This window comes from Nyctibius grandis, chromosome 21, assembly GCF_013368605.1.
Source record: "Nyctibius grandis isolate bNycGra1 chromosome 21, bNycGra1.pri, whole genome shotgun sequence".
In the NCBI taxonomy this organism is placed as follows: Eukaryota; Metazoa; Chordata; class Aves; order Nyctibiiformes; family Nyctibiidae; genus Nyctibius; species Nyctibius grandis.
Genome location: NC_090678.1, coordinates 7,553,066 through 7,572,821, shown reverse-complemented (window position 1 = coordinate 7,572,821; position 19,756 = coordinate 7,553,066). Strand labels below are relative to the sequence as shown.

The 19,756-nt window shown below is 40.1% G+C and overlaps 1 protein-coding gene across 9 annotated transcripts in view; it reads right to left on the bottom strand.

Moving 5' to 3' along the window:
• Nucleotides 1-19,756, bottom strand: part of PRRC2C (proline rich coiled-coil 2C) — a 75,266-nt gene that overhangs the window by 37,916 nt on the left and 17,594 nt on the right. For 8 of the 9 annotated variants that reach the window (XM_068417024.1, XM_068417027.1, XM_068417026.1 and 5 more), the window contains exons 2-15: nt 18,359-18,526; nt 16,937-17,114; nt 13,561-13,667; nt 10,381-10,518; nt 8,191-8,426; nt 7,745-7,824; nt 6,625-6,758; nt 6,454-6,541; nt 6,023-6,164; nt 4,923-4,997; nt 3,524-4,151; nt 2,549-2,718; nt 1,582-1,828; nt 287-500 (exon numbers count right to left, since the gene is read on the bottom strand). In XM_068417024.1, coding sequence (XP_068273125.1) covers nt 287-500; nt 1,582-1,828; nt 2,549-2,718; nt 3,524-4,151; nt 4,923-4,997; nt 6,023-6,164; nt 6,454-6,541; nt 6,625-6,758; nt 7,745-7,824; nt 8,191-8,426; nt 10,381-10,518; nt 13,561-13,667; nt 16,937-17,114; nt 18,359-18,473 — 2,552 coding nt within the window. In that variant the 5' untranslated portion in view covers nt 18,474-18,526. The remainder of the gene's footprint in view (nt 1-286; nt 501-1,581; nt 1,829-2,548; nt 2,719-3,523; nt 4,152-4,922; nt 4,998-6,022; nt 6,165-6,453; nt 6,542-6,624; nt 6,759-7,744; nt 7,825-8,190; nt 8,427-10,380; nt 10,519-13,560; nt 13,668-16,936; nt 17,115-18,358; nt 18,527-19,756) is intronic. The other variant, XM_068417025.1, reaches the window with a different exon arrangement.

The following is a 19,756-nucleotide window of genomic DNA, read 5'->3' as shown; positions in this document are numbered from 1 at the left end:
TAAAATTCAAAATATTATGGCAATCACCATTCATCAAATTAGGTTATGGATCCTAAACAAGGGGTAAATTGTCTTTCTACACCCTACAGAGCAGGCATGTCTTCTATTTTATACAACGGTGCTAAGTACACTGCACCCCCCAGTCACAACTTCTTTTACAGTTTTGTATGAAGAGCAGCTATAACTCAGTTTAAACTGTGTTTTGTAACATTAAGTTACACAGCCAAGTGTGTAAGTATGTATGGATTGGAGAAGTGACACACAGGAGTACGTAACTCAGGCTTACCTCAAATCGTCAGGCTCTTCTAACACTTTGGGAGGAGAACTGGACTGCTGAGGTTCTGTGTGGGGGTACGGGTCTGACCCCCACATCATGCGGGGCTCTGACAAAGGAACAGTGTGCTCTCTTGCTGAGCGAGCTATATGTTCAAATGAATCTGAACTAGTTGCTGATCCCTCTAGCTGCTCTCTTCTCATCAGTGGTTTGGGAGGCATGATTCCTATGACAGATTTAAGTTCAACAATTGAAATAAGTTTAACATTAGCAAAGAAACCTACCTCAAGACTAACAAATCATATCAGGAGGTACCAAAGAGTGCTATTCTCTCTCCTCCCATCTCTTTTCCTCTGTACCTTCCATTGTTGAAACCAAATGTCTATTCACTGCCAGCTGACCTCAGAATAACAATCATATTCACCACTAGTAGCTTATGTACCCACAAAAGGAAAAGCTGTCTGCTTCCACTATAAGGGGAAGAACCAGGTCTGTAGACTTGTAAACTTGTGGATGAAGTTTCTGACGTAAGATCTGAATGGCAAAAGGCAAGATGAGTGTACACACAGGTGGTTTTTTGTACTCTATTAAAGGACTCTGAGCCCTTTTTTTTAATAACACTTAAAAAAACCCCTACAGTTCTCACTGTCTTTGCTTAGCCTGCCATTTCCTCTGTTCATTCCTTGCACTCAATCAGAATACCCATTCCCTTGCTCATTAGCCAGATAAGTACCTCCGTTACATTACATGCCAGACTTGTATTATTTATGCACAATAGTTTTCCTAACTGCAAGTCAGATGGCCATTCCACAAATTAAAAAGGACTTTTTAGTGCCAAGAATCTAAAAACACAAATTTAGTTAAGACTCTAGAGGTGCTAATACATAATATAAAAATAACAAAATTTTATGGTTTTTTTTAGTAAGCAATATATTATCAAGTGCTAACATGTAATGAAACACAAATGGTAGATACACTATTTTTCTCAGTTCAACCTAACTCATGCCAGCTTTAATATCTGTAACAAAGTAAGGCTTATGCTGACATTCTGAATACATCCTTAACTGTCACTAACATGCCTGCAACGTGAAAGCTGTGATTTTACTTTATAGTCAAAGATACACATTGACACGACTACCATTTTTCCAGTATTACTAAAATCTATTTTGTCTCAAACTATGAAATAATGTAGTTTTCTTTTTAAAAAACCCACCCATTTGCTGTTACTCTACATAGTGTGGTTAGGGAAAGACTTCTATTTCAAAACCAAGAAAGTTCAACAGTCAAAAAATGCTGCTAGATTTTACCTGGATGAATAGGAGGCATATCCATTGCAGGTCTTCCTGACATCATTCGTGGGTCCATGTAAGACTGCATCATAAGCCACCGTGGATCAAAGCCCATTGAAGCTAAATGCTGAGGATGTGGCTGCATGGGCTGGTAAAGGGGTCTATGCTGGGGAGGTGGGACAGGGCCACTAGAAGGCTGTGAGGGAGCGGACTGTGGAAGGACACCTTGCTGTTGTTGCTGCCACTGCTGCTGTTTCATTTGCTCCTGCATAGCAGAAAACAGTATTACAAGATTTTCTGTTAAGATGAAGACTTGAGCAGAATTCAAATAATCCTTGGAAACAACAAGTATAGTTATCTCCAGGACACTAAGCATTCTGAAAGTTCATCACAAACATGCATCAGGATGAACTAGGAGAAAAGGGAGAAAACCTTGAGTGGAAGGCGTCCCTGCCCACGGCAGGGGGGTTGGAACTAGATGATCTTTAAGGCCCCTTCCAACCCAAATCATTCTATGAAAACCAGACTGGAGAATTTAGAATAGCTACAGTTTTGCTGGTGTTCAGCTGAGACAAAGAACAACCTATACTTCATGCATGTCATTAATGCAAAGTGCTCTTCAGACTACAGGATCCAAGTCCAAATTACATTTCTGAGTGTCACACCCTTTAAGGAAAAGCTGCAGAAATAACGATCATCAGATCCCAGGTTCCACAGGCAATCACAGGGCAATGCTCTGCTTCCAGCGACTGATGCAAAACCAGCCAGTTTTAAAAGCCTTTCTCGCCTTCTGCTCAGTTACATGCTTTGCAAGTGCCAAGAAGTGTTTCATGCAGAACAATTCCTACCAATACCATAGATGTTATAGAAGCTGGAAACCAACAGCTTAGGCTTTTTGAAACTCCTATGGTCACATTCTTATTCAGAATGAGGCAGAAGACATTCTTTTAATGAGCTTCCTCCTTCTAATGAACTGGTTAGTTACCTGCTGCCTCTGAAATCTTGGTGGTAATGATTTCTGGAACTGTTTAGAATAGCCTGAGGAAACAGCAGGACGAGGCTGAGATCCTGAATCTGGCTCACTCTCATGAGTCACCTGTGAAATCTCTTTCTCATTCCGACCACTATCTTGTCGGGTAAAGGCTGCTTGATCTTCTGGGAAAAAAAGAAACAAAACACACACACGTGGGAGACAAGAGTGAATCTTAAAACAATGACAATTTCACCAGAACATCAGATAAAGGATGTTGTTCTAAAATTAAAACAGTCTGCCTTCTCTAACCTCACAGTCTTAGTTTCCAAAACCAACAAAGGCAAAAAAAGTTAAGAACAACCCCTCAAAACAGAGCAATTGTTGTTAATACATCTCTCAGTGTCCCTTTTAAATACACTGAGTAATCAACCACTGGCATTTAGGTCGTAACTATTATGTGATTTAAGAAGTGCTGTATCAATGCTACCATATTACACTTGAATCAACTATTTTATGAACCAAGGTTTGGTTTTACAATCACTTTTACCCATTTAAAGGATAACACAGCCTTATTAAGCATAGTCTAACAGTTCTCTTGTGGCATTCAAGTTCCACTACAAAAAATGCACCAAGTTTAAATACATGCTCTTTGTGTCTACAGAAAGAACAGAATAGCTGAAATAATTTACATTGCTTTTTAGAAACCTGAATTGCTGACCCTCTTTTAGCATAAAAAGAAAGCCTGCTTTTCTTTCTGTATTCTTCAAAGTCCAGCCTAAATCACAGAACCCAATTTCTCCTTTAACTTTCTGACGAGTTGAGCAAACAGGCCTAGCTCAAAGGACAGTTAGCAGCTGTCATGTGCCAAGAAAATAAATGGTCTAGCTGCACTAGGTTAATTAGGGATGCAAATTAGACTCCTAGAGTACAACTATGCTCTGTCGCTCAGCTGTAAGACAGACAACTCCTACTGGTGTGCAAGCGTACCTTTTTCTTCCTTGTTATGCCTGGTTTCACTTTCTTGTTTTTCTACTACAGGTGTTGCCACAGGTTCTACAGGCTCAGGAACCTCATGTGCTGGTTTCTCCTCTTCTTTGTCTTTCCCATTCTCCTTCTCTTCTTTCTCAGTCTCTTGTTCTTTCTCTTTCTCCCTTTCTTGGTCTTTTGCCTTCTCCAGTTTTTCTTTTTCTTCTTTTTCCTTTTCCTTCTCCCGTTCCCTCTCTTTTTCTTTTTCCTTCTCCCTCTCCTTTTCTCTTTCTCGCTCTTTCTCTCGCTCCCTCTCCTTTTCTCTCTCCCGCTCCCGTTCTCTTTCCCGCTCCCTCTCTCTCTCCCTTTCCCTCTCTCTCTCTTTCAGAGGGTCTTCCCGGGAGGGTTTTGTCATACAGCCAAACTTCTCATTTAATCGTTTTAGCTTTTCGGCACAAGCTGCTTTTCGCTGTTCTTCCATTCTTCTTTCTTCCTCTTCTCGCCGCTTGCGCGCTCGCTCAACTGCAGCAGATATCTCTGACTGCTGTCTTCTTCTCTGTTTCCAAATTTCATCTTCATCTGGTACTGGTTTAGGGGGAAAGGGTCCCTGCCTTCCAGGTCCTACCTGGCGATCAGGGGGAGGAGGGTGCTGCAATGTTAAAATCAGTTAAGTCAAGTTGAATATGTATTCTATAAACAGCCAGCTGAAATATTACATTTTTACTATTTGTCAACACATGTATTTGCATAGCACCTTTAAAAAGCAAGATTCGGAAGAAAAAGCAAGCCCCCACCTTCCTGCTCAAGTTGAGACTCACACAACCTGAGCTCAGAAAGGAAAGGTAAAGATTCAGTTGGGCTCATGTCACTCCTCCTCCCCATCACCAAGGCAAAGTGAGAGCAAAGATGACAAACACCTTTTAGATTAGGTTACAGGCTGCTCTAAATCAGAGACGCAGGGCAGATTTCAGACAAAAGTCCCCCAAGGAGCGAAAGAAATTCAAGGTAGCTCAGGATAACAGACATTTTTATAAGGACTGTTGAAAATTGGCAAGAAGCTACTATGTACACATTTCATTTGGGACTTCGTCTCCCTGTCTGCCTCGGCAGCCAGCCCTCCAGCACTGTTCCCGTGCCCTTGTCCTCTCTAGCTCCCAAATGGGGCTGGATACTGAAAGCCCTTGAAGTTCTTATGCATTTCATATGCCACTTACAAGATGGGGCTGCTTTACACAATTAGCAGCACGGTTGTGTTGTGGTCCCAGTCTTACCGGCCCCAGGCCTTACAATCATTTTACTTGTTAAAGAAAAGGTTTATCCCTATGTGAAGCATATTTTTACTTTTCTTAGTCTAAATCCCTCCACCACAGCATTAACGAATTTAACTCAAGGAAATAAGGACAATTCTAATCTTTCTTACCGGTGGTAGAATAGATTTTGGATGAAGAGCAGGACCACCTCTTTCATGTATAGAAGGCTGTGCTGGACCCCGATCCTGTTGGATCAAACACAGCACCAGAGTTAAGCAAGCTCATAACAACAGTCTAGCTGACAAATTTTAGATTTGCTCTTTTCTACTGCATTAAGATACTACACCTAGTGAACTATCTGCATACAATACAATTTTGCATGCAAAACAAGGGCAAGAACGTTTACACTTTCTGTACTGAGAGCTAAACAATTACTTAAATTCACACATCCAGATTTCAGAGTTTGTTACTGCACTGTGTTTCCTCAGATTCAATGTAGCATCAAACCCTGAAAGACAATGTGATCTTTATATATAGAGAAAGTGCAAATAAAACCAATTCAAGATCCCCCATCTTCATTATTACTGGTGTCAAGAGAAAACATTTCTGGGAAATTTTCAGACAAAGCCAACAGTATCTTTTCCTGGGAAAAAAAAAACCAACACAATAAAAATAGTGCTGAAGCAGGCATAAGCTGAGGTGGTTGCCAGTCTTTCTCTATTAGAGAATAAACCAAAGACCAAAACAGCTGAGCTGATGAATTCTACATGGTCCATATAAAATCTAACTGCCTGAGATGTCAGAAGTCAGCTGACACGTTACTGCTAAGTTGCACTGAAGAAAGTGGGTCACGATACCAAAAAACAATCTCAGACCCAGCAAAAACACGTGGGCCAACTGGGTGCTATTTACTCTGTGCCACTATAAAACATGATGGACACCAGAATGGCTTCATTCAGTGTTACAGGGATGGACGGACAAGAGTATCGACTTAAAGCTTGTCAGTTGAGTCACAGTAACTGACACAAGAGTTCTCACCTCCTCACAACTGTGGATTAGAACACACTAGATAAAGACATGCTATTTTTATTTTGTGACTAGAAGCAGCTAAGTTGACTAAGCAGCACTCGATCAGTTTCAGATAAGCAGTAGCTAATGCTTTCGCTCATGTTCATAACCTTAATTGACCTGACAGTTTAGAAAGACACCCAAGTCAGACCTCTCCTGGCAAGGCTGTTGCCAGAAGAGCTGAAGAGAAGAGCACACAAACCTGATCAAGCTGAGAGCTTTTGCTGTAAGACCCTTTGGTTGCTGCTGTGGAAACCTGAGTGGCAGACTTAGTACTTGTCTGTTCCTCTGCTTCCTTCTGTCCATCAGGACTCTGGGAATCTTTTGATGGTGTTTGTTCATCACTGTGTGCAAAGAAATAAGAAAAATGGAAGGTATACTCCACACAGGTATTTGGTGATTTATCTTCTATCCTCAATGTTTCTTATCAAGACTGAAATTTCCTCACAGCAAGGATCATTTCTATTACATGTCCAGCTGACTGAAGTCTGCAGGCAATTATGCAATTTAATATGGTATTAAATTACTGGAATAAATGTTATTGGAATGAGTACTTGCACGCATTTTATTCAACGTTCCCAAAAGCCAAGCTAGTTAAGTGACATTCACACCCAACTGGCAACACCAACTCACCCACTTTCTTTCTCTTTTTGACTACTTCCTTGCTCATCATCATCACTGAAGTTCAACTGCTCAGTATAATCCACTTCACTCTGAGCACCTGATACATAAGCAAATATTCAATTAATCTTTCAGAAAGACTCCATGTACAAATAACAGAAACCTTTAATCTGATGTTCTTACCTGCCCAGCCTTCATCAGCCTCAGCATCTAGATTATCAAATTTATCAAGTTCTTTAAGTTCGCTAGCACTAAGAATGGATGGGCGCTCAATAGGTTCCGAACACCACGAAGGCGGTCCTCTGCCCCTTGGCCCTCTAAAAAAAAAAAAAAAAAGAGAGAAACAAAGGCCACTGTCACTATTTATCCAGCAAAATGACTAGATAAAAGATCAACTTGTATGACAAGTATTTGAAGTATACAGTACTGCTCTCTCAAATACAGTACAAATGTGAACTACCATCCACATGTGCGACTATTGTAGTTCAAATAATTACTGATACACCACCAGACGGTTCTTTAAGGAAGAGAAAGATTAGATGCTATAGTCTCGCTTGCACACTTCACAATCAAAGCCAAACATCAGTTGACAGCAGAAAACCACATGCCTTGCAGCTTTCAAACAACACACTGCATAGATCTGGCATCCTTCTTATCACCAATTTATCCACCTTGGAGATATTTTTTAATACTTTTCATGCCTTCACACTGTCAAAGGTTCTGTACCTTCTCCCTACTCCTATACTCAAGTTCTCCCAGTCATCCCTCTCAGCCTTTCTGTCCTCTTCCTGATCCCAACCACAGATCCCATGTCAAAGTCTGTACCCTACAGCCTATAGCATCCCCTCTTTCCTCACGCACGCGCAGAGCCATCCTCAGCTATGGAGAAACGAACAGAAAGCAGAAAAAGTAATTTTATAATGCATTACAGCTCTACTTTAATTGGAGAGCAGTAGTGTTGAGAACCAGGAATTAACTACTTTCATTATAAAAATGGAAGGGTCCTTTTACAGGCAAAATACTGGTTGAAGCTTCAAAGGTGTCCCCAAGTGACTCCTGCTCTGCCCAATCAAAAACCCTGTAATTTGCAGAATTCCCTCAAGTTTTGCGATCGAGTTGTCAAAACCAAACCACTCCATGGCAGAGCTCCACAGAAGCCAAACTTGTGAGACTAACCAGTGGCAGTTCTTAGGCAGTGTATAATCATAATCAAGCTACTCAGTGCAAACTTTTTTTTTTCTTTTCCATTGAGTCACAACAGAGTTCATACCCACACAACAATAACACTCGTAAGGTTTCTTACCTGCTAGGCTCAGAATTGGGAAACCTCGTTGGACCTTGCATGGAAGGAGGATATGCCATTCTAGGATACTGATTAAACATCTATGAAGGGTTTAAAAAAAGGAGCCATTTGTTAAAAAATATTGTTGCATTAAGCATACTGAGATCATCAATAGAATCACAATGGAAGTAAAGCAGGACTCTTCACTCAAGACAGTTTGCTATCTAATGACAAGTGCGTGACATCAAGCCACCAAGGTGGAGTGATTAAACTCCTGACAAGTTCAAACTCAGTGTAGCAGGAGCAGCAACGGGTAGCCACATCCTTTGAGGGGTTGGTTGTGATCCCACCCTTCTAGCAGAGCTGCTAAGTCTTCTATGGAGGGAGGAGAAAGAGGCATAAGGAAATCACACTAGCCAATAATCAGTCCCTGCCGCTTAACAACTTTTCATGTAACTATCACTTACATAAGGTGGCATCATTGCCCTGTACTGAGACGAGATAGGTGGTTGCTGCTGGCCATTCAGCTTGGGCTGAGGGATCTGTGGTAACCGCACATCCCTCTTCTCCGCTGCCTTCTGGCCATCGTTTTGTTCTGCTGGTGTAGCATTACCATCTTCCTGCCCAAGAGCCTTAGCTTCTTGATCAGTTGGAGAACTGGGAGAGTTGCTCTTATTACCACCTTCTCTCCAGCTAGTAGCATCTGCATGGACAGAATCAGTACGAGAAAAAACAAGAGCAGACTTTATATTACAGATTTACAAACAGGCATGATGAAAAACACATTCTTCCTACCCCGTTTTCAGTGACACAGTGATCTGTGCAGACAGATTTTCATATTTGGTACTGAAACAAGCAATGGCCACCTGAGCAAATAGAGGCTGTTTTCTAATCCTCTTCAGTCCTACATCCAGCTGTGCTCCTGAAGGGTAAGAGTGAAATTTATAGACTGCTCTAGTTGTCCTACTCTACCTTCCAAAACACAATGCAATTTAGGAAGGATACTGATAATTGTGCAGGAGAGACCACAGCTTTAGCTGTTTTAAGCGGGCCATTCTCACTGTTGACTCAGTGAGAAGATGCTGTCAGGGGACAGATAAGCTTCTTAATCAGCAAAGGCCTACCACAAAACTCTCAAGCAGCTCAAAATGACATACACCTGTGCATTATATTTCTAATTGAAGACAGGTATCCAGAGTCTAGCTTGTATCTCTATCTGATAATGATGGCATAGAAGTGTTGAGGGCTGTACTTCTGGGTGTGAATGTCTAAAAAGTCCAAGAAACGACATTTTTATGATCTATCACTTCTGCCAGGCAGGCCATTCTTTAGGACTTTCTGCCTACGAAGCGTGGGTTAGGACCAAAAAAAAAAATAATTTGTAAACTTAGCAGCACTGCTCAGACCCATGGGAACCAACAACAATTCACAGACCCACACTGTAAATAATGCTCTTTTAGGGGCACAAACCCTTTAAGCAGTGCCAAACTATGCTCCTAGATATCCATTACGCTTCTTCAACTTATCTTTACTGGGGAGTGCAGCTGCTTGAGCAGCCAGTACTTGCCAAGTTCATTTAGTTTTCTGCTGTCAGACCTTAAAGAAGGGCTTAATATAGCATATACAGTACTGACCAAAACTACAACTGCCTGCAAGAGGCTGGAACAGACATATGTAGCTATTTTCCTAATTTGGTGTTGGACATCCCTTGAATTTCTTGAAAACTTATTCTTTACATCAAAATCAAGTGAGGACCTGAACAAGCACATGGCCTCGATCTGCAGGACCTGACTGAAAAAAATCAAGGAAAATTGAAGCCTGTAACACAGAAAGGAGTTAAGGATTCCCTGAGAGCCCAAGCCCCCTAACAGCAGTGCACACCTTGTCTACCACTGTCACAAGGTAGTCACCTACAGTGCAGGAAAGGATCCCCAGTCCACCAAACCTCATCAAAAACAATTTCCTGAGGAAGAAAGGAATCCTGTTTTTCACTGGCAACAGGCACAATCCCAAATGTCTCCCCATTAAAAGGATGTGGGGAAGCAATACGTATTTCTTCACTGAGACATGTAAAAACAGCACTGTTATGGTTGTTTTCAGTAGATTAATCCCTCAAAGCTGAAACAGATCCAGCTCATCAGAGCACCTCAGCCATGAGCTAAAGATGCCTCAGCCTTTAAATCACAGTACACTCTTGGTACCCTGTAGATTATACTTCCTACTCAGGATTTTTCAGGCTACTCTCTTATGAGTACTAACCATTCGGGGATAACCCTAATGATGATTTACATAATTAGTTAATATTAGGAGATTTCTTTAAATACATATTTTAGCTGTAGTGACATCTAGCAGCTGGAAGTAAGAAAATTCCAGTATTGTGCAACTAACAAATGTTCCTCAGAGCACAAGTGGAGTACCGACCAGGTTGGGAAAATGGAAAGTGAACTGCAGGACAGGATTACATACCTTATTTTCCACACACCAGGAACACAGCAAAGCAGAAGACAGACACAAAAATCTCTTTCTTCAGTGTAGGAGTGTGTTGATTAAAACAACCAATTCATCAATTTATTTTGTACGGGGCACAAGTAATCTTTTTTATAAGGAGTTCCACACAAACCCATGCAATTTCACAGAAATTTGTAATATATACTTACTTTGTGGTCGCAAGTTGGGTCCTGATCCGTGGGGCTCTTCAGGTGTATCTTTCTCTTTGCCTGACTTTTCCTGATCCCCAGCTGCCGGCAGACTGGGAAACTCTTGCTGGAAATAACTATTTACTGGAATAGCTGGACCTACACAGTAAGATATTCACAAAGTCACAACTTTCTGTAGTCAAAACAGTTCAGAAGGTAATAAAAGCCCGATCATCCTTAAAAAGTGAACGCTGAAGCCACATCAATTTACCGGTAATATAATTCATGTAAGTGAAGAGCAATCCTTGTAAAACATCTGCATTTGCTACCAAAGTTGTTGAATTTACTAGGCCAACTGTCACACCTGTTGGGGCTGAGAAAAATCCAGAAGCACCAGAGAGCAATAATGGACAATGGAACAAGACTTAACACAGAGAGTACCTGAAGTTCTTCAGCTGTTAACATTTTTTTCCTCCTTTCTTCCAGACAAAGATTTCCCTTGTTTTATTCTACAACTATAGCCAGCCCAAGAACAGGCAGCTATGTTATTGCAAAAGCCCTTAAGATTAATAACTGTTCTAATAACAATTCTTCAGGACTTTAAAAGGCCACAGCTTTATGAGAAACGTGTCAGAACTGTAGCATTCTTTGACTTCTAAAACCCTTGACATCATAACTCTGGATTGGAATTTAAGACTTCTGTTGCACACGGTAGGGAAGCCAAATATATAGATTGCCTTCCTCTGTAGCAGGTTTTGTCAGCATCTACTTTGAATCAATTTCCCCCTCCATACACATAACAGATATTGACCCATTAGTCAATAGCATTCTAGTACCAAATCACTGATAATCTTACTGAGGGAAGATTTCTGTTCCAACAGCCTGAATAATGCCCTGTTCACATATCATCTTCACTACTGGCTACTATAAGAGACATCGTATTAGGCTACACGGACTACAGGGCAAACTCACAAAAAAGGATCTGAACATATGCCATCCAAAATCCCCCTAATCCCCACAATTTTTTTTTTAGCTAACAGCTAGAAAAGCTTCTGTTCTCTCTGATCTGTGAAAGAATCCTTCATAACAATAGAATGCAGGGATCCTGACTTTTTTTTTTTTTAATGATTCAGAGTCAAGCACAGGATAAACTCCTTACACTTTGTACTTTCTTTGTAAAGGCATGACAGCAAATACCACTACTTATTCCTGTGCCTACAAATTGCCTTGAAATCTTTCAATCTTCATTCCAACCTCACCTACTACAGATCACATTAACTTTGTTTTGTTAATGGACGCTGGACTCGGCTACATTCAATGACTTAAGGGGACTGAAAACTGCAGTCACACTAACCAGATGGCCTGCCAGGCAAGGGGGGCCTCTGCAGAGGTCCCGTGGCATGCAACATTCATGAGCTTTATGAATCTTGAAAAATGTTTTCTGCTTGAGTTTACACAGTGACAGCAACAACATCTTAATCGCAAAAGTAACAGCATCTTCAGCGAGCAGCTTGACAGTGCTTAAGCTATCTACCTCAGATAGCCAGACTGTCAGCCAACAGTTCAGAAAAAAGTTAAAATAATTCAAAGATGTGATGGTACCAAATAACCCCAACTCTTAGCCAATGCATGAGCTGAAAAATACATGCTGCCGTTACATTTTAAAAGTATTTCCTTTATATATGGCCACCAACAGTATCAGAGAATGATTTAGTCTTGCCTTACTCAACTGAAGCCTTACAAGAGCATTAGGCAGCCAGCTGAATTACTCCTGGAATGAATGCGTACAAGGCATCTGGAAAGACAACAAGTTCCACCAGCCAACTGTAGATCAGGAAAGCATGAGTACAACAGGTGTATCCCGAGTTTCAAACTGAGGAGGACAGCAAGCAGCTGATGCCAGTTCACATTCTGCATTTCTTCTTGAAACAGCAAACCCACTACTGCATTAATTGGATGAAATGAGGGCACCATCTGGGCTTGGCACACAAGCTGCCATGGTAACTACAAAATAATTAGCTAAATGCATTTTGAAGCCACTGAGCCAAATCACTATTTCCTGTGTCATAGAGATGATCTAATCAGCTTATGCAGAAAGGCTGGTATGCAGATCACTTTGCCTCAGTGTTAATTCCTATTTTATTCTACAAAACTCCTGCAAAAGCTTAAAGGAGGAGAGTTCCTGTATTTGACAATGAATGAAACACTGAGCATTAGAAAGGAGAGCAAGTAGTGGACAATCTAGAATTGTCACTTCTAATACTTACTGCAAAAAAAAAAAAAGCAAAATCATTAGATATGTGATGTTAAACTCCAAATAATGGATTTGAAGTCACCTCCAAGCAATTCAGATTTTACTATACTAAGATCTCTACCAAGAGCTCACTTCTTCAGCCTGGAAGTCAAAACTCTGTTTTACAGCCACAGAAAGCTTGTAAGTCTCAAATTTAAGGAAAGAAACATGTCATAGGTTATTTCTCATAATGGAGACACAGGAATTCTAAGTACCTTCTCACTCTACAAGCAATTTAAAAAATCTGCTAAAGATGTAGCTCTGATCTTACGTCTGTAATGAAAACACTCAAGCTAAGATTCATGCTAATGGAAATAGTTCTCCATACTTTCATACAATTATGTTTAAAACCCCCCCAAAACACACCTTTAATGCGTTTCCCAGGAAAAAAAAAAAAACAACCCTACTTGAACACTATCCCCTTGAAAACAAAATAACCAAGGAATCTATAAAATAAAGGGAAAAGTATCATTGTAGCAGACATTTAAATAGAAGCAGGACTACATGCATTTTGCATAAAATGATCCAAAATTATGACTAGAATCAGCACTAACTGCTTATGGTTCTCCTCCCCATGCCAAAACTGTGTGCATTATAACCACTGACTGAGATTTTCCCTCCTCGCCATATACCATGTTCAGGATCTTACGCTGTCACCTCCATTTCCCTGTCAATCCAAAAAAGGCAGCTATGCCAGCCCTTTAAAAGGGAGTCAGACCTGCTGCTGAATCAGGCTGGAGCTCACTTGAGTGACAGGGGAGCAGCTCACCTTCCAGCCAAGAAAGTTGCTTCCACCTAATTCATAGTCCCAGCTGTCCTGGTCACGACTCAAACAGTCTGGGTCTCTCACAGCAGCATTCACAGCCCGCTAGGCCAGTCAAGAACCCTCCACCTTGAACATCACTTACCATCTTGTCCACCTGGCTTGGTGTTGGCCCATGATTTGGCAACAGGAGCTGCTTCTGGAGGAGCTGGAACAGCAGGTTTTGGCTGTGGCTGCGGCACGTCTGGCTGTCTGGAATTAGAGGAAAAGCACTTGTGAATAGAAGAGGGTGAGCACAGAATAAGATCATCAGGATTGCTACTGCAAACAAGTCAATAAAATGAAGTATCTATGCAGCTGAAGAACCAGTAACTACTTTTCTGCAGAAAAAGCATTTTCTTATGTAAAAGTTGTTATAGTAACAGTTAAAAATTGGAATAAATTAGCTAATTCTTTCAAGAGTAGATTTCCCAAAGTAGAGAAGAATGAATGAAAATGGCTGGGCAGAAAATGCAGTCAAGGCATGAATAGAATTATAACTTTTGAAGTAGTGTATTGTACAATCAAAAAACAATCAACCTACAACCATGGAAGGGAATAATTTGGAATACTGGTCTCTTGCCTCAGGAAAGCACGTAAAGACCACCATGAACCGAGAGAAAGAGACAAATATATGTCAAAAATTACAAAGTAAAAGGAACTGACAAGGAAAGCTAAAGACATCATGAAAAAAATTATGGGTACCATGAATTGGAGCCCAGAAGTTTAAGCCTATTAAGAACAAAGTCTCAATTTCACCATCTTAACAATGAAGAGGCAGACATAAGCACTCATTTTGTCCAATATAAAAAACAGGCGCATATTCTTGAAGATCTTTCTAGTCTACAGATTCAGTGATTTTGTTTCCCTCCTTGCAAGAACAGCTATCGCTGAAATCTGCATATTCAGATAACTTAAAGACTCCAAAGCATTAGTGTCCACAAGTCAGGACCTCCAGCTCAGTAGTACTCATTTTTTGATAAAACAGGAATTATGGGGCAAATCCAGTAGTCTAGAATCACTTTACTATACCACTAAAGAGATATCTAGTGCAGTATCATGTCCGTTAACTTACAATAAACAATTGTAAATGTTTCAAATAGATCCCACAGTAATCTTAAATTTCTGAGAATTCTGGTCCATTTGGGTTCTGCAGTGAACAGCCCACAGCACTACACAGTAGACTCAGAAATGACGTAGAAGTAAACATCATTAAAAAAAAAAAATCACTGCTGGGGGGAAACACACTGGCTTCTCACAAAAATAACTGAATGCAATTTTGCTTTGTTTCTACAAATTACCAAAATTAAAAAAAAAAAAATCTCATCTCTTCAGTTTCGACTTAGTTATATTTTCTTATGGTTGCTCATTTTCTAAACAGACTTTGGGGAAGTTGAAACTTAAGTGGCTACACTTTGTCACACAGAAGTGAAACAAGGAACAAGACTTAAGAGTTTATTTCTTGCAGTTCTACTCTGTTTCAAAGCCAAGCCCATTCAGAATTTGAGTTATCCAAACACTGTCCTACGGGTGTACTATTTGATAAGGGAAAGAACTCAGCTTTGTGCTAGTGAAATAATCAAATCAATGCACAGCAGGCTGCACTATCCAGGAAAAGGGGACTGAGACAATACCCACAGAAAGAGTGACAACTTGGGAAAGCAGCAGAAAAAATATTTCATAATCACAGGGAACAAATCACTCATGTGAATTCCAATGCAGCAATACCAGAGAAAAATAATTAAACTAAAGCAAGCTGATGTCAAGATGTTACCTTTATCCACAACACTTGCGAGAGGAATACCAAAACACTTTACATGTAAACTGCAGCATTTATTAGCATGTTGAAATATTGGAGAAATACAGCAGTAGTTACAAAAATGGTCTGAAGACTTGAGGAAATGCATTAGATGGTCTGAATTTAGGAGAATTTACTCATGGCCTGGGCATACGTACCTGTTCCTGGGAACGAATCCCTGTCCCTAACTAGTTTTACTTGTACGTGGTCTTTAAGGCCTTTATCAGAATAATGCATATGAAAAAAGAAAGGCAAACACCTCCCAGCTGCAGATAAGGGACAGGTATTTATTTTTAAATGCAGCATCAACTACTGGAATATACTTCTAACACATGCAGCAGGCTATGGGAAGGCAGACAAAGATGCAGATAAAGTGTGGTTTAGTCAAACAAGCTACTGGCTCAACACAGATTTAACTAGACAAAGTGTGAGTGGCCTTGAAGTACAGGGACATGTTGTTAAAGCAGCATGCAAAACACTGGGCAGAAAATGGTAAATTTGTAGTTTCATAAGCTTGAAAGAAAAAGCTAAACACAACACTATACTCCTGAAGTCTAACAGCTTTTCAGAGAGATGTCAAAAATTGACATTTAATTGTAGGAAAGTATACAAGGAGGAAATAAAGGGACAGCAAGAAGGAGAGGAAAACCTTTAATCAACTTTTGCTTTCACAAGTGCTCCTGACATACAACCAGTGCCTCTCTCTTCAAGTGTTTTTCAGAACAATTTATATGTCAAAGAACAAACACTTAAAACCCACTTCCACTTTTGTAGTGAGAATCATATCCTATTTTAATCTAACATTGCAAAAAAATTTGCTTTAAATTACTTTCTAAGTAGATATTGAAAAGTTTTACTCTATTTTCTTTAGCTGGCCTCCTGTACAAGTGTGAAACGAACTTGGCAGAGGAAATGGTACTGAGCATGGGAAATGATATTATAGACAGTATACAGCAATGCATCAACATCATCAACACTTCTATTTTGTTTACATCACATATTGGGGCAGTGTGAAACAATAGCGTAAAGTTTAAGAGAGAATATTTTTGTAAGTCTGTAGAATTTATGGCATATTAACCAAACCAATTCAAGTGCAACTATTAAGAAACACTAGGAAAATAAAGGAGAGATTCAAACAAATGTATACAAACCAAGATTTTTGAGCTTTTTGTGCCATACATTAGCACAATCACACTAAATTAAACAGATTTTTGCATACTCTCAAGAACTTGGAAGTTATTATTTAATTCAGCTGCTGGGTACCGAAGGGTTCCTCCTAGAGTTTCAAGAGAATTTTAAGGTGGTTACACTGATCTTACAAAAATGTGCCACAGTATTTCCTTTAAGCAGCTATCAAAACTTAAACAGATAGCCATGTCAGGTGGCTAAAGGAAACATCCCCTTACATGAAGTTTATAAACATACTGCTTTCAACTTAAGTGTGGGGGGTTTTGTGGGTTTTTTTTGTTGGTGGGTGGTGTTGTGGTGTCCCCCCCGCAACTATCCCCTTAATAGCAAGACTCTTCCTCACAAAAATTAATAGTGGTCCTATTTCCTCTCTGGTAGCTATCCTGAGGACAGTCAAGTCTAGACAATTTCTTCCCAGGCCCTGTCCACCCCTAGTTTTGGGAAAACTTGAGAGAAACGGCACAACAAAACAACCCAGATCTCACTGGTCACTTACTTTTCTTCTTCATGCTGTTCTTGCTTTGAAGCCCATCCTGTGCCGTCTTTAGGCACAATGTTCACATTAGGGTCATTGCCTTTGTTCTCTGCTTTGAGACTGGGGAGGTTAGCTGGGGGAGGCATCCTCCTTGAAACAGCAACTTTTCCAAGACTCTGTAATCCATGTCGTGCGGCAACTGCACGCCAAAACAGAAAGTGCAAGTTAACAATGCTGTTTAGCTGGTAGTGTTCATGCAAAGCTACACAAATCAATAGAAATGTTTTGCAAGAAACTTAGAAAAATTTAAGAGTATAAGAATTCAAAATTTAAAATTCTTCATAATTTATTTTTTTACAAAAAAGGTAATTACAAATACTTCATTTGGGAGAACCTGAGTACTTTTTGAATAGTGAGTCACTATGGTTAGCCTATTCCCAGAGATTAAAAAGGATATATGGCCCCACATTTATACACAATGCTCAGTGACAGAAAGCTAGAGGAGTCATTTAAAATATAATGTGTATGTCGTAATACCCTTTAACACATCGTCAAGCATCATTCTTTTGCTCCTTTTGGAGTTTAATGTACTTTGATGAGTCCAGGAATACCCACATGGGTCCAGCCCATTCCTCTTTTGCTGCCAGTTTCAGTCAGCAGATGCTGCTCTTACAAAAACATTCCTACAAACTGCATTTACTCAAGATCACAAGTATGAAAAAGCAACATGAAGCTAACGAACTACACGTGACATTCAACTTACCAACTAATCAACTCAGGTGAACAAGTACAAGATACTACCCTAGGCATGTTGTATCATTACAAACATCTCAGTTTCAACCTTTAAAAATAATATTGTGGCAAACTTTAACAAAGTTTGAACACACTTCCCCTTTCACCCCCAATTTAGGCAAGTATGTCAAATCAAATTCAAAGCCTTCAGAGTGCCATTTTCCCCTGGTTCTCAATCCAATCAATCATGAAAAAGCAGGCCCACAGTGGCCTTTTTTGAAAGGTCAGTGTAAGTTCCACCCAGTGTTTGTCTGCAGAACAGACAAAGCACCTGATGTGAAAGTGAGCATTGCCTTCTTGTTAATTGAACACCTCCAGTACCGCAAACATTTTCTGAAATACAGTAAAAAGCACAGCTGGAGAATGGCATGTCACATGCTGGTAACAAACGGAGACTGCAGCTACAAAACAGATTTTATTTACCTGTATTGTGTTTCCTACCAAACTGCAAATGCTGTCTCCCTGAACTGATGCTCTTGTTTACAGCTAACCAGAAACTGTACTCAAGGTTGCTTTCCAGAATTCTTCCACTTCACTGTTGTATCAAGCAGTTCAAAAATCTTGCCGTGGTTAAGTGCTCATACTTTGCACTCTTAATTAGCATTCTAGTAATGATGAAACAGAATGCAAAACTAAAGCCAGTTTACTCACCTGTGGTTTTCTGAGTTTCCAGTGACTTTCCCTTGTAAGTATTAAACAGACTGAGTGTTGCATACTTTGTTTTTCCATCCTTTGCTTTTGTACTCTGGCCTGACTTTTCCGACATTTCGATGGAAACTCATCGAGTCTGGTACCTCCTGCTCACCCCTCAAAATTTGCCTGAAAAGAAAAACATCAGAAAAGTAAAACAATTTGAATACAAGCCAAGGCTTAAGACTGAATTCATAAAAAAAAAGCAGACAGCATATTTAACACTCTTAGCACTGTTTCATTTAAGCATACTGGAGATGCCACAGAATACATTAGCCCCAGGAACCCCAAGCCTTATGTAACACTACATGATTTTAAAGTATTTCCATCTCCACGGTTTGAATGTCACAAAATCAGGAGGGCCAGCATTTAGTTAATATCAAACCCTGTAAAAGTGGTAAATATTGTCCATGATCTCACAGAAAGGGAAAAAAAAAAACCAAAACCAAAACCCAAGCATGCAAAGTTTCCACCAGCAGCTAGCTCCCCACCGGGGCAGCTCAATGACTTCACCCTCTCCTGCAGCCAAGCGCTGAGATACCTTTATATTGTGGTACAGTATTGCTGGAACTTGTTGGGTTTTTTTGTTTTGTTTTGTTTTGTTTTTTCCCAATTAAAATCATCATGAACTCCGCAGCTAGAGAAATTAAATACACCGAATCAGAAGTTTTCTTTATCAAAACTAGGAACACAGTATGTTCAGACAGGGAAGGTGAAGAATTCCTTAAACCAAGAGCTACACTATTCTTCTTGCAGCGGTAAATTACAGGGCTGTCAGAGCAGGTCATCCCTCTCCTCTCTCCTTCCCCCAGAACAGCAGGCCTTGAAAAAAACAAGTTAGTAATTATCACTGATATTTCATTAGAAGTTCTTAGAAGGAACTTGACAGAGTTGCTGCTACCATCAGGCAGGAACACAAGCGAGCATTAGCTTAAATAGAATGTTATATAGTCAATTTATCTTAACACCACCCAAAAACTCTGCTACCCCCTTACAGTAACAATTCCTTATATATTTCCATAGAGTTCCAGAACAGTTATGTACGCTCAAATACTCTCGCATTTCATGCTAAGAGCAATAAGCAAGACAGAGCTGTACATCCTGCTGAAACCCTTCAGTGATCAGTAAACTCCCTGGTCAAACTCAGAGCCTCAGAAGACCTTCAAAAGGAACTTGATCCACGTGCAAGGCACTCATGTATTAAGAAGAGTCTGCATGGGCAAGCAGTCCAAAGAATAAAGCACTTACTTGGTCATGATAAACATTAACCAACGTCAAAAGATGAGGGAAGTTTCATTTATAAAGGAATGATAACATTCCGACGCTCCTCTGCCTTCTATCTCAATTTACAAGCCATGA